General features: G+C 37.7%; 1 protein-coding gene and 1 non-coding gene across 3 annotated transcripts in view; one reads left to right on the plus strand and one right to left on the minus strand.

The window, feature by feature from the left end:
- LOC140506561 (solute carrier family 15 member 2-like) overlaps positions 1-14,449 on the plus strand; it is a 105,616-nt gene that overhangs the window by 26,394 nt on the left and 64,773 nt on the right. For both annotated transcript variants that reach the window (XM_072613886.1, XM_072613887.1), the window contains exons 3-5: positions 8,869-9,010; positions 10,627-10,719; positions 13,214-13,313. In XM_072613886.1, coding sequence (XP_072469987.1) covers positions 8,869-9,010; positions 10,627-10,719; positions 13,214-13,313 — 335 coding nt within the window. The remainder of the gene's footprint in view (positions 1-8,868; positions 9,011-10,626; positions 10,720-13,213; positions 13,314-14,449) is intronic.
- On the minus strand, positions 8,230-8,336 carry LOC140509312 (U6 spliceosomal RNA). Its single transcript, XR_011968644.1, has one exon. It is a non-coding gene; the product is annotated as a U6 spliceosomal RNA (small nuclear RNA).

Below are 14,449 nucleotides of genomic sequence, written 5' to 3' on the forward strand. Positions count from 1 at the left end.
GCTGTTTCATCATTATAGTCATGCCTGAATCTTTGTGACACCATTTGGGGTTTTCTTGGCAAAGATATCAGAATGGTTTGCCATTTCCTTCCCCAACTCATCTGACAAATGAGGAAACTGAGGCAAATAGGGTTAAGTGACTTGCTCAGGGTCACATAGCTTAGTAAGTGTCTGAGGCCAGGTTGAACTCAAAGTCTTCCTGACTCCAGGCCTGACAGTATCCACTGTACCACCTAGCTGTTCCCTTATTTAGGTCATTTTACACTATACACAAGTGTAGCATAATGAGAACTGCAGCAGAAATAGTCAAAGGCACTTAAACAGTAAGACAGAGAAAGCAAATATTCTTTCTTGCTTAAAATTTAAGCCTGAAACTTGGAAGGTAGAGGAATTCTAAAGGTAAACACCAACATCTCTCATCCAACTGCGACTTAACCTTTCTACCAGCCCTCCTTCACTCAAATCAAAGTCAACTGCAAGTCATGTCATCATCTTGATGTCATGGTCCTCTTCCAGAATGAGGACAAACACAACTTTTCTGCCCTCATTCCTTCACTTTTTCCTTTAAACACATATGCAATCTTGTGGTCTTGCTCCATTTATCACTGTCTATTGAAAAGCAACTTTTAAAAAACAAAACAAAACAAAACTCAGATTTACAAAGGTTAAATTCCATCATTTTCAATTCCTCTGGGTTTTTCAAGGCATGTGGCAACTTGATCACATTAATCAGATACATATATGGATACCAAACAAAAGAAACCAAGACATTTTGTGCCAAGATTGCTCAAAATATGCCCATTTGTCACTTGAGAGTCTGAACAGGAAAACCAAGCAAACAAACAAAACCCCCATTAAACTTTCTGAAAGGAGTTCAAAACTTTTTCAGTCATTTCACAATGTTCTAAGGACTTGGGCCAGGCAGTAGTTATTGCCAATGGCTTATTTAAAAAAGCAGATTAAAAGTAACTGGAGATACCAGCCTATGGGTAGCTATCTCCTGTCCAAGAAATACTTAGGGGTGGATTGTTCAAAGTTTCTTTTGAACGTTAAAAAAAATGCTTTGGAATTATGGAATGAAAGAGGTTTGTTTTAGATTATAGTGTGCAAGGAAAACTGATCTGTACTAGAAAACCTTCATACCATCCCCCAAAGGTATTATAATGCTTTTCTTTCTTTTAATATAAGATGTTAGCTCCTAACAGGGATTAATAAAACTGTCTCAAAGAGGAATAGAAGGAACTAAGTTTCAGCCATTGACTTGGAATGCTATGGAACTACATTAGCTTTGTAATTTAGAGAGGAAAGGAGAGAAGGGACGAGATAGGGTATTATTGGTGATGAGATGCCCTTTGACAAATAACCAGACCAAAAAAAAAACAACTGTTAGCAGAGAAAAACAAAATCATTTGGCAACTCAAAGGGTAAACAGAAGCAATCTGCTTTACTCCCCCCACCCTGCCTCCACTTCTTTTTTTAGAACTAGACAGGATCTCAGAGGTCATCTAAGCAAACCATTTATTTTATCTTTTAAAATTAAGCATTTTATAGAAAACTTGAACATCAGCCCAAACAAATCATCTTGCTTTGTGGCTATTTATCTTGAAATAACTTAAATTTATTGTGTAAAAGAATATACTTTTTTTCTCCACCTGAGTCTTCATCAGAAATCTTTATTTGCCCATTCTTTCTCATTCTCTTTTTTGTCTTATGTGATTGTAGTTAGTGTATCCTCTACTTTTGTTTCTGTAGTAAAGCACCTCTTTCTTGTACTCATTAATTCCTTCTATTTGTTAAGCTGCAAAAAATAATCTCTCCCCCACAAGTGAGATCTTATGTTTAAATCTCTCATCCAGCTGGAATTCACTGAGACATATGGTTTAACATGTGGCTCTAAATCCTTTTCCTATCATATTGCCAAAAACTCATTGGCCAAATAATGAAGCCTCCTCATTTTCTATAGCTTTATCAAAAAATAACATTTTGTCTACTTTTGTATAGAGGCTCTATTCTGTTCATCTATTTCGTCTATTTCCTTTCCAGTACTATAAAGTGGTTGGTTTTTTTTTTTATGGTAACCCTTTTGTAATATGTTTTAAAATCTAGGTTTGCAAAACTACCCTCAATTACTTTTTCTTTCAGTGTGATATTTTTACCCTTCCATTTTTAATATAAATTTCACTTAATTTGGTTCTATAAAGAAGTCCAATTGGTATTTTGGTTCATATTGCATTAAATATATAAATTATTTTGTGCAGTATTACTATTTTTATTAATCTACTCCATCCCTGAACAATGAATTTTTTCTGGTTATTTAGGTTCTTGTTTATTTTGGTCATTATAGTTTTATCATTCTTACACAAGTCCTGAGCATAAATAATCATTTAAGTGTTGTACTGTATAACACACTGGTAAGTTAATTTGCTATTTTCTGTTATCATGAAATGGTTTTTTTTTATTATGTTGTCTTGATCTTGGTTATTTGTAGTTTATTTTTATGGGTTAATGTTATGTCCTGCAACTTTGCTGAGTTCATTTATTATCCCCATAAAGTACTTGGTTGAGGCATTTGGAATTTCTAGACAGATTATCATGGTTTATGAAATCTTCATTTCCAATGTTAATCCCTCTAATACCTTCTTCGGTCTTATTGCAGTTCCTAGAATGTCCAATGCCACTGACTACAGCCCTCATCTATATTTAAATTGGAATTCATTAAAGGACTGTGAGAGGATGACTGACATGTTCAAAATGAGCAGCTAATAAGGCACCTTAAAAGTATTAACACTTCATAAAAGAGGGATTTTGGCAGAGAAGGGCAAGTGGCATAATGTTGCAGTAGCCACTATGGAAAATGGATAACTCCTATATTAAATCTATGGCTATAAGAATTCAGAGGAAGGAGCAGATTTGAAAGATATATAATGAAAAGTCTTTTAAAGGGAGGGGCCATCTCACTTTTTTAAAAAAATTAAATTATTTTATTTTTTTCAGTATTCAACAATCACTTTCACATATCTTTTTTCCCCTCCCTCCCCCTCCCTTCTCACTCCTTCCTCCCCAGTCCCTCCCTGAGATGGCATACAATCTTATACAGGTTCTATATGTACATTCCTATTAAATACATGTTGCATAGAAGAATTAAAAAGAATGGGAGAAGGCATAAAACGAAACAAAAGCAAAAATGATACAAAAGAAAATGGTCTGCTTCTTTTTACAATCCAATTCCATAGTTCTTTCTCTGGATGTGGAAGGTGTTTTTCCTCAAGAGTCCATTGGAAATTTTTTAAGTCCTTGCACTGCAATGAAGTACTAAGTCTACCAGAAAAATTTTTCACACACTGTGGTTGTTGCTATGTGCAAAGTTCTCCTGGTTTTGCTACTTTCACTCAGCATCAGTTTACATAAGTCTTTCCACGCCTCTCTGAAGTCTTCCTGTTCATCATTTTCATAGCGCAATAGTATTCCATTATATTCATACACCACAATTTGTTTAGTCATTCCCCAATTGATGGGCATTCCCTTGATTTCCAGTTTTTGGCCACCACAAAGAGAACTGCTATAAATATTTTTGTACATGTGGGACCCTTTCCCATTTCTATGATCTCTTTGGGATAGAGTCCCAGAAGCAACATTGCTGGGTCAAAGGGTATGCACATTTTTGTAGCCCTTTGGGCATAGTTCTAAATTGCTCTCCAGAATCGTTGGATCAGTTCCCAGCTCCACCAACAATGAATTAGTGTTCCAACTTACCCACATCTTCTCCAACATTTATCATCTTCCTGTTTTGTCATGTTAGCCAATCTGATAGGTCTAATGTGGTATCTCAAAGCTTTGATTTGCATCTCTCTAATCAATAGTGATTTGGAGTATTTTTTCATGTGACTATAGATAGCTTTAATTTCTTCCTCTGAAAACTGCCTATTCATATCTTTTGACTATTTATCAATTGGAGAATGACTTGTATTCTTGTAAATTTGACTCAGTTCTTTATATATTTTAGAAATGAAGCCTTTATCACAGATACTAGTTGCAAAAATTCTTTCCCAGTTTTCTGCTTTCCTCCTAGTCTTGGTTGCATTGGGTTTGTTTGTGTAAAAACTTTTCAATTTGATGTATTCAAAATTATCCATTTTGAACTTCATAATGTTATCTATCTCTTGTTGGTCATAAATTTCTCCATAAATCTGACAAATATACTATTCCTTGCTCACCTAATTTGTTTATAGGTTCAATCTTTATACCAAATCATGTATCAGTTTGGATTTTATTCTTGTGTATGGTGTCAGGCATTGGTCTATGCCCAGTTTCTGCCACACTGTTATCCAGTTTTCCCAGCAGTTTTTGTCAGTGAGTTCTTATCCCAGAAGCTGAGGTCCTTGGGTTTATCAAACAGTAGATTGCCATATCCATTGACTACTGTGTCTTGAGTATCTTCCACTGGTCTATCCCTCTATTTCTTAACCAGTAAAACCAAGTTGTTTTGATGATTGCTGCTTTATAATATAATTTGAGATCTGGTATAGCTAGGCCACAGTCCCTAGCTTTTCTTTTCATTAATTCCCTTGATATTTGGGACCTTCTGTTCTTCCAGATTAATTTTGATATTATTTTTTCTAGCTTTAGAAAATAATTATCTAGTACTTTGGTATGGCACTAAATAAGTAAATTACTTTAGGTAGAATTGTCATTTTTATTATATTAGCTCAGCCTAGCCACGAGCAACTGATGTTTTATCACTCACTTAGATATGACTTCATTTGTCAAAAAAGTGTTTTGTAATTGTGTTCATACAGTTCCTGGGTTTGTTTTGGTAGGTAGACTCCCAGATATTTTATATTGTCTACCATAGTTTTAAATGGGATTTCTCTTTCTATCTCTTGCTGTTAGGCTTTGTTAGTAATGTACAGAAATGCAGATAATTTATCTGGGTTTATTTTGTAACCGGCAACTTTGCCAGAATTGTTTATTATTTCAAGTAGTTTTTTACTTGGTTCTCTGGGATTCTCTAAGTATATCATCATATCATCTGCAAAGAGTGATAACTTAGTTTCTTCTTTGTTCTAATTCCTTCAATTTCTTTTTCTTCTCTTATTGCTAAAGTTAACATTTCTAGAAGCATATTGAATAATAGTGGTAATAATGGACATCCTTGTTTCACCCCTGATTTTACTTGCAATGCATCTAGCTTATCCCCATTGCATATAATGCTTGCTGATGGTTTTAGGTAGATACTGCTTATTATTTTATGGAAAGCTCCATTTCTTTCTATGCTTTCCAGTGTTTTCAATAGGAATGGATGCTGTATTTTGCCAAAAGCTTTTTCTGCATCTATTGAGATAATCACGTGGTTTCTATTAGTTTTGGTGTTGATATGATCAATAATGCTGATAGTTTTCCTAATATTGAACCAGCCCTGCATTCCTGATATCAATCCTACCTGATCATAATGTATTATTCTTGTGATAAGATGCTGTAGTCGTTTTGATAATATCTTGTTTAAAATTTTTGCATCTATATTCATTAGAGAAATTGGTCTGTAATTTTCTTTCTCTGTTTGTCTCTTCCTGGTTTGGGTATCAAAACCATATTTGTATCATAAAAAGAATTTGGTAGGACTCCTTTTTCACCAGTTCCCAAATAGTCTACATAGTATTGGAATTAACTGTTCTTTAAGTGTCTGATAAAATTTACTTGTAAATCCATCTGGCCCTGGAGATTTTTTCCTAGGGAGTTCATTGATGGCTTGTTCAATTTCTTTTTCTGAGATGGGGTTGTGTAAGTATTCAACTTCCTCTTCTGTTAAACTGGCCAATTTACATATTTTTAAAATATTCATCCATCTCATTTAGATAGTCAAATTTATGGGCAGACAGGTGGGCAAAGTAATTTCTAATTATTGTTTTAATTTCCTCCTCATTGGAAGTGAGTTCACTCTTTTCATTTTTGATATTAGTTTTCTTCTTTTTTCATTTCTTTAACGTGTGAACTTTTATTTGAACTGGTTTTAAGTCAGTGTACAGGTAAAGCTCCTCCCCTCCCCCAAGAACTGGCACCAATCTCATAAAACTCACAGGGAGGCTGTAAAGTCTTCATTCACATCTATGTTGGGGGCAGGGAGGGAATTTAGGGGGCCATTCAATATGGCTGACAATTAAAAAAAGGAACAAGTATTAAGGTGGAAGATACAAGAAGTTTTTTTTAAAGGACTACATTAATTTACACATAAAGCAATACTAGTACCCTCCCCCCTTCCCTCCTCCCCATCTGGATTTGTTACTTAATTCCTTTGCTGTAGCAGAGGACAGCCTTCATGGAGGCTCACAACTCTGTAACAATGTATTATACAATATTTGGAACGACTATAAAAAAAGAAACCAACAAACATACAATCAGAGCCCTGAAGATTCACTGTAGAACTTTGGGGATGTTTGCCTCCAACATACTTATGCTCATCACCTTCACCATTCCAGTTTTTAAATCCTGAGTCAAGGTGCCAAAGAAAACAAAACGAAACCCCCCAAAAACCCACAAATAAAGCTATGTCAATCTCATCTCTTTTTTTGGGCAATTATCATGTCACACCCTTTTGACAAAAAAACAAAAAAACAAAAAAACCACACACACACACACACACACACACACAGTCCATTTAGAAGCTATTTGTGATGGACAATGGAGGGCCCAGATTCATCATACTCCTGTCTGCTGATCCACATCTGCTGGAAGGTGGAAAGAGATGCCAGGATGGAGCCTCCAATCCAGAGTATTTGTGCTCAGGTGGGGCAATGATCTTGATTTTCGTTGTTCTGGGAGCTAGGGTTGTAATCTCCTTCTGCATCCTGTTGGCAATGCCTAGGTACATGGTGGTACCACCAGACGATACGGTATTGGCATACAAATCCTTATGGATGTCAACATCACACTTCATGATTGAGTTGAAGGTAGTTTCATGGATTTCACAGGATTCCATACCTAAGAAAGATGACTGGAAGAGAGCTTCTGGGCACTGGAACCTCATGTTGTCAATGATGATAACCTGAGCTCATAGCTCTTTTCCAGAGAGAAGCTTGATGCAGCAGTAGCCATCTCCTGCTCAAAGTCTAGGGTGACATAACACAGCTCCTTCTTAATGTCATGCGTGATTTCCCTCTCAGCTGTGGTAGTGAAACTGTACCCTCTCTTGGTTGGGATGAAGTAGTCCATCAGGTCACAGCCAGCCAGATGCAGATGGAAGATGGCATGGGGAAGGGCATAACCTTCATAGATGGGTGCAGTGTGGGTCACACCATCACCTGAGTCCATCACAATACCAGTGGTATGATCAGAGGCATACAGGGACAGCACAGCCTGGATGGCAATGTATATGGCTGGGGTGTTGAAGGTCTCAAGTATAATCTGAGTCATCTTTTCTCTGTTGGCTTTGGTGTTTAGTGGGGCTTCTGTGAGCAGCACAGGATGTTCTTCAGGGGCCACGCAGAGCTCATTGTAGAAAGTATGATGCCTGATCTTCTCCATGTCATCCCAGTTGGTGACAATACCATGTTCAGTGGGGTACTTCAGGGTCAGAATTGACTTGCTCTTGGTCTCACCCCCCACATAGCTGTCTTTCTGGCCCATACCCACCATCACACCCTGATGTCTGGGGCGCCCAACAATGGAGGGGAAGACAGCCCGAGGGGCATCGTCTCTGGCAAAGCCAACTTTGCACATTCCAGAGCCATTGTCAACAACCAGAGCAGCAATATCATCATCCATGGCAAACTTTGAAGTGGCAAGTTTAAACCCTTAAGAGAGAGAGGAGGTGGTGCCGCACCTGGAGGCACCGGAGAGGCGAGGGCACGCTGGGTGGGAGAGCTCACAGCTCTTTCTTTTTTAAAATCAAATTGAACAAAGGTTTATCAATTTTATTGGTTTTTTCATAAAACCAACTCTTAGTTTTATTTATTAGTTCAATAGATTTCTTAATTTCTATTTAATTAATTTCTCCTTTGGTTTTCAGTATTTTTAATTTGGTATTTACCTGGAGATTTTCAATTTGTTCTTTTTTGAGCTTTTTCAGCTGCATGCCCAAATCACTGATCTCCTCTTTCTCTATTTTATTCATACAGACACTCAAAGATATAAAGCTTCCCCTAAGAACGGCTTTTACAGTATCCCATAAGATTTGGTAGGTTGTCCCATTATTGTCATTCTGTTGAATGAAGTTGTTGATTGTTTCTGTGATTTAAAAATATGGAATGCTTCACAACTTTGCATGTAATTCTTGCACAGGGTTCATGCTAATCTTCTCTGTATCATTCCAATTTTAGTACATGTGCTGCAGAAGCGAGCATGGGCTATCTCACTTTTGTACAGTGTCTAGCACAATATTTGGCATATAGTTGGTACTTAATAAATGCTTTTTGATTGACACATGTTTAAAAGTCAGCAAGGTTAAAGCACATCTGGATGAGTAGTGTGAAGGGACATAACATATTGACAATCTCTTCCAGGTTTCTTGCTTGGGAAATTAATGATATGGTGGTATTGGTCTTGTTGAGTTGCTTCAGTTATGTCTGACTCTTCCTGACCCCATTTGGGATTTTCTTCGCAAAGACACTGGAGTGGTTTGCCATTTCCTTCTCCAGCTCTTTTGACAGATGAGGAAACTGAGGCAAACAGGGTTAAGTGACATGCCCAGGGTGGCACAGCTGGTAAGTGTCTGAGGTGGAATTTGAACTCAGGTCTTCCTGACTCCAGGTCTGGCACTCTCTTCACTCTACCACCTAGCTGCCCTTCTGATATTAGCCACTCAGTGGGAAAGGGAGGTGTGGGCTCAGTGTCATAGACAAGTTGAATAGCTTTGTCTTTGTCTTTTTCTTCCAGCTGTGATCACCTTGTATATGGTCTACTTCCTCCGATGGAATGAAAACACCTCTACTGCCACTTACCACCTCTTTAACGGCTTAAATTTTTTAGTCAGCATCACAGGAGCTATCGTAGCTGACTCTTGGTTGGGAAGTTACAAGTAAGGAAGAAATGCCCTCCATTTCCATAAGCCCAGAAAATGTAATCTAGGAAATTAGATAATACTTGACTCAAGACTTTGAAATAAAATAGTAAATGAAGGGGATTGAGGCTACACCAAGAAAAAATCCAAGGAAATTCTATGCAGGATTGACAAAGCTGCTTGGGCATCTTTTACCAGGAATAGAGCAAGGTTGTTCTTTGATTTGAGGGATTTAGGTTCAGAACTTTTCCCTTTTTCCTGAAAATATTCAGATCCCTCTAGTGTACCAAAGTCTACCTCTCTGGTAATCATTTAGGAGGAAGTCAAACAGCAGATGTTGAAATGTAACTGCTAAGGTATCCCCTGCTCATAAATCAGCCAGCAGTGGGAATTGGCCAGGAGATTTCAGGTGCCAGATTCTCTTTGCTTTCCTTAGCTACTGTTATTTAACCCTTTAACTTTTTTTTTTCCAGTGGGGTTTGACATTGACATTCACATTGACTACAGCAATATTGCTCTTATAATGGGAAGTTTTGTCGAGTCTGAGGACCAGTGCACAGCTGTCCTCCTGACCAGGTCCTTGGGGTTCTCAAGAACAGCAATCTTGAACCCTATGAGAGCATCTGAATGCTTTTATAAGTATATCTGAAAAGACTGGAGAAATGCCGTTCATAGAACGTCATTGCTACATTAGAACCATGAACTTTAGACCTCTCACCAAATCTTGTAGCTAAGTTAACTAAAACCTCCTTTCCTTATCACTGGCTCTTGGTTAAAATGCTGATGAACAGGCATTCAGTCAAGAGCAAATAGGGAAGAGCAGGTTTGCATAATTAGTACCAGGTTTATTGAGAGGTGATTTCTCACAACATCCTTAATATGTTAAAGTTAGTTCTATTGTTTTAGTACAAAATCCTTGTGAATTTCTGGTTAGTTTGAATGTATGCATTCTCCTGAGGGGTTTTAGGTTCTTTATGTTCCCAGATCCTGAGTTCAAATCTCACTTCTGACACTGACTCTCTGGGTGACCAAGGACAAGTTACTCAACCTCTTTTGGCCTCAGGTGACCCTCTGAGACTCATTTACTAAGTTACAAATGGTTGTAACTGGGTTTGTGATGAACTTCATACATCCCAAACACCACAGATTACAGAAATGTGATGGACTGATATTGATAGGGTCATATTCCCACATATTCCCACATATTGCCTCAAATTCTTTTCCAGCAGTTTCTGTTTCTTCCTTGGACCTTCCTTGGAAAGTCAGTCTGTGTGCTCTAGTGCCAAGACCAATGGCTTTGGACTCATCAATAGCTGGGTGCAAAATTGGCCTTACACACTCACTACTTGTGTGATATTGGTCCAGTCAGTTTTCATGAGCTGCAATTTTCTCATCTGTAAAATAAAGATGATAGCACCAACTTCAAAGGATTGTTGTGAAGATCAAATTAGAATAATGTATGTAAAGCACTTTCTGAATCTCAAAATGCCACATAATTGGCAGCTGTTGTTCTTTCTGCCCTTTACACTCTTTGTATGTTTAAGGGCACCTAAGTATTTAGTTAATATTATGCATTTCACTGATAATTGCTTCCAGTCCATCATTGAACATTGCCTTTTCTCCACTCTCTACAGCACAATCGTGACAGGCCACATTTTGTGCATGATGGGTCACATGATCCTAATACTCAGTTCAGTGCCCATAAAGGGAGGACAGTTGATTCATCTGTAAGTACTGCCTGGGACCTGGGATGGATACTGTCAACTATGCATATGCCCACATCACCCTACAACTACAGTATCTCAGGAACATTGCTCTTGTCCTTGGGTTTGTAGATATCTAGAGGTTTTAGGCATTTGCTCACTTGTTTAGTTCTTCTCTGCACATGGATGAGTGAGCAGCTTCTCACTTGAACTTTTTACTTTACCCCTTGATGAACCTTTGGCACTATAAGTTTGAAACAAGACTTCCCTCCCTTTTCCCATTTTCTTTTTCTGTCCCTATTCTCATCTCAGCTTCTCCCTCTATCTTAACTCTTACTTCTGGACTTTGCTATCTTCCCCTGGGGGCAGGAAAGGTGACCTACTGATCCATATACTTTCTTCTCTGATTTCCTCAGTTATAGGAGTGTATTTCTGTCCTGAGCTGTGAAATGGAAGATGAGGGAAAGAGATGGGGATAGGGAATAGAGAGGGAATTATGAGGATTTTTGATGGCCTTAAAAGGTTGTGAAACCCTCATCCCTCACCCCAGGAATCCTACCCTTTCCTTTGTGGGTGGGGAGAAAGCCAGTATATGAGCTGATATCTCAAGCAAGAATTGAATGGTAGCACTTACCTACTAGAAAAGGAAGCATTGAAAGAACTTTTCGAAATGGTGGAGACCAAGAGGGAAACTTCAGATTGGAAGTCTGGCTAATGTCTGACTAATGTGCTGATTTTCAGAAAGTTGAAGAAGGTGGATTCCACAAGTTAGAGACTGATTAGCTTGACTACAGTCTCCAGAGGCATCATTATAGGGAAGATTTGTGAGTGCTTAGAAAAGAAAAATTTAATCACCAACAGACAGCACAACTCACCAAGGATAAGCTGTGCCAGACTAACCACATTTCCTTTTTTGACAAAGGTAACTAGTCTAGTAGATCAGGGGAATGTGGAGACCCTTTGGGACACCTAGATTTCAGTGAGACATTTTACACAGTCTCTCATGATATCCTTGTGGATAAATTGGAGAGATGTGAACTGGATGATAATATGGCTAGGTGGGTTCAGAACTGATGGAAGGAATGATTAACGAAAGTATTGATCAACTCACTCCTATTAATCTGGTGTGGTGCAGGGCTCCATACTTAGCTCTGTTCTATTTAACATTTTTAATCAATGACTTGGATGAAGATATAAATGCCACACCTACCTGCATTTGCTGATGACCCTGAGATGAGAAGGAAAGATATGTATTAGATGACACAATCAAGATGCAAGAATATTCAGATCGGGACAATGAACCAAACATAACAAAATGAAATTTAGTAGGGATTTAGATAAAGTTCAATACATAGAGAGAAGGGAGTGCAGAATGGGGGAGACAAAGCTAGACAACATTTGTATCCAAAGGACTGCAAGCTCTTGAAAACCAGTGCAATATGGTCACCCAATAGGCTTATTCAGTCTTATACTGCAGTAGTATCCAGTGTAAGGGAATGCCCTGTACTGGAGAGACAGTTTCCAGAGTATTATGTTCAGTTCTTGAAAAGATGGAGTATGTTCATGGAAGGGCTACTATGATGATGATGGAACTTGAAATGATATCATGAGGAACAGTTTAGAAGCTGATATTTAGCCAGGAATAGAGAAAGCTTAGGAGAGAGAAAGAAATTATTTGCAAATATTTGAAGGGTTGTCATATAGGAAAGAGATTAGATTTTTCTGTCCTTGGCCCCAAAGGGCAGAGCTAGAGTCATTAGGTAGAATGGGAAGGGAAGTAGATTTGAGTTTAATATAGGGAAGTGCTTCCTAATCATTAGAGCTGTTCAGAAGTGAAATATGAGAAACCTTCACAACTAGTGAGTTCCCCCATCCCTGTACATAGCCAAAAATAAAGTGGTTGTTTGTGGTGGTTATTTTAGAGAGGGAACCTTTCCTTGAGTGAGTGATTAACCATATGGTCTTTAAGGTCCTATTCTACTTGGAGACTCTTTTCTTCATGTAGCTTTCTCTGACCCACCCCTACGGGCTTGTGTAACTCACCTTTCAACCCTTCTACCTTGTTTCTTCTGTTGAACCTATTCTTTCTCACTTCAGTTTAAACTAGACAAATTTCATTATACAGTATATACCCTTTCTTGATTGAAGGAAAGTAAGAATAGAGAATGGAAGATTGAAAATGGGGGAAAATACTGGATTTGGGTATCTGACATGCTAGGTTTATTTGGGAACTTAAGGGACAGAGGAATGAGGAATGGGGCCAAGATAGTCATGTGCCTTCTCAATGAAATAGAATCCCCTTCCTAGTGATGAGCCCTTCAGTCTATTCTCTATGAGGCAGTACCCTTCCCTATTGTTTCTCTGAAGAGAAATCTATGTCTGTCATTGTCCCTTTGGCCCCAAGGGGACTTTGTTTGGCATGGATGAGTAATGGGAAAGAGGGGCTAATGAAGACACTAAGCATACTAAAGCAAAGTGAAAGACCATCACTGACACAGTCTTCATCTTTCCTTGGCAGGATCCTCTTTATGTCAGGATTCTCCTTGATTGCCTTAGGATCAGGAGTCATTAAACCCTGTATTGTGGCCTTCATTGGAGACCAGTTTGAAGAACAGCATGTAAGAACCACTTTTGGAAATTAAATTTAACTGTGATGGTTTTATGACCTAGTAGTTCTATTGATTCAGCAATGGATTTTTGTAGCAAGTAATCTATCACTTCATAAAATGCATCATTTACATCTGATTCTGTCTGGAAGTCATGAGAGCATTAATCAGTCATAGAGTTTAACCTGAAACATAAATAACACCTTTGATTCTCCAAACTGGAAGTTAATGATTTAAAGTTATTTTTCCATGACATAAATGTATAGGTCATAATATACAATGGCTTTACTTTCCACTTGATTAGTCTACATGACAGGTTACATGAAAGAGAAAATACATATTAGATTAAAGTCATTTAGATAATAAGGAAGGAACATAATTAATTCTGAGGGGAGAATGATAGAACTAGAAGGAACCTTGAAGAGATCATCATTTTGAGCCCTTTTTCTGTCTTCAGGCAGGTAAACCACCTAAGATTTATCTTATTCTCTTTTTGAAGATTATGGATTTTCTTATTTTTTCTCATTATGCAAGTAGTGTCATCCTGATATTCAAAAAATTATTTTGTTCAATGGAACAAAGAAAACCAGAATTATAATGAACCACTTGTCCATGCAGCTCAATATTCTGACTGACAGTGGGACCAAAGCATTTGCTTCCATGATTTTGACTTCAAAATCTCCAGGATATTTATTTTTAACTTCCTCACTTTAAGAATAATTTTTCTTAGACTATTTCAAATGTACAAACACACATTACTACAGTATACTGTTGATTGTTAGAGTTTTAACTTCATTTTCATTTTTTTTTAAAGTATAAGGCAACTGGACCACAATCTGCTGTATGGTACATTTCTTGTCTCCTTGGTATTTCTCCATTGTGCTAACATTCCGTGAAATGTAACCACTTGTCTTTGAAGTGTCTACAAATCTTTCTTTAATTCATCTTGCCATGCCTTGAACGCTTAAAACTTTAAACAAAAACTTTTGCAAGCCTTTTTCTCCTTGTAGCCCAAAAGAACCTCTTATAAATTGCTGAAGGCAATTCACAGTATTTCAATAGTAGACCCCAGTGCTTTTTCATCTTTCTTCCTCATTGATTCAGCCCCAAATTTGGAAACCACTTCACAAAACTCTGGGATTACCCAA

This window comes from Notamacropus eugenii, chromosome 5 (genome assembly GCF_028372415.1).
Source record: "Notamacropus eugenii isolate mMacEug1 chromosome 5, mMacEug1.pri_v2, whole genome shotgun sequence".
In the NCBI taxonomy this organism is placed as follows: Eukaryota; Metazoa; Chordata; class Mammalia; order Diprotodontia; family Macropodidae; genus Notamacropus; species Notamacropus eugenii.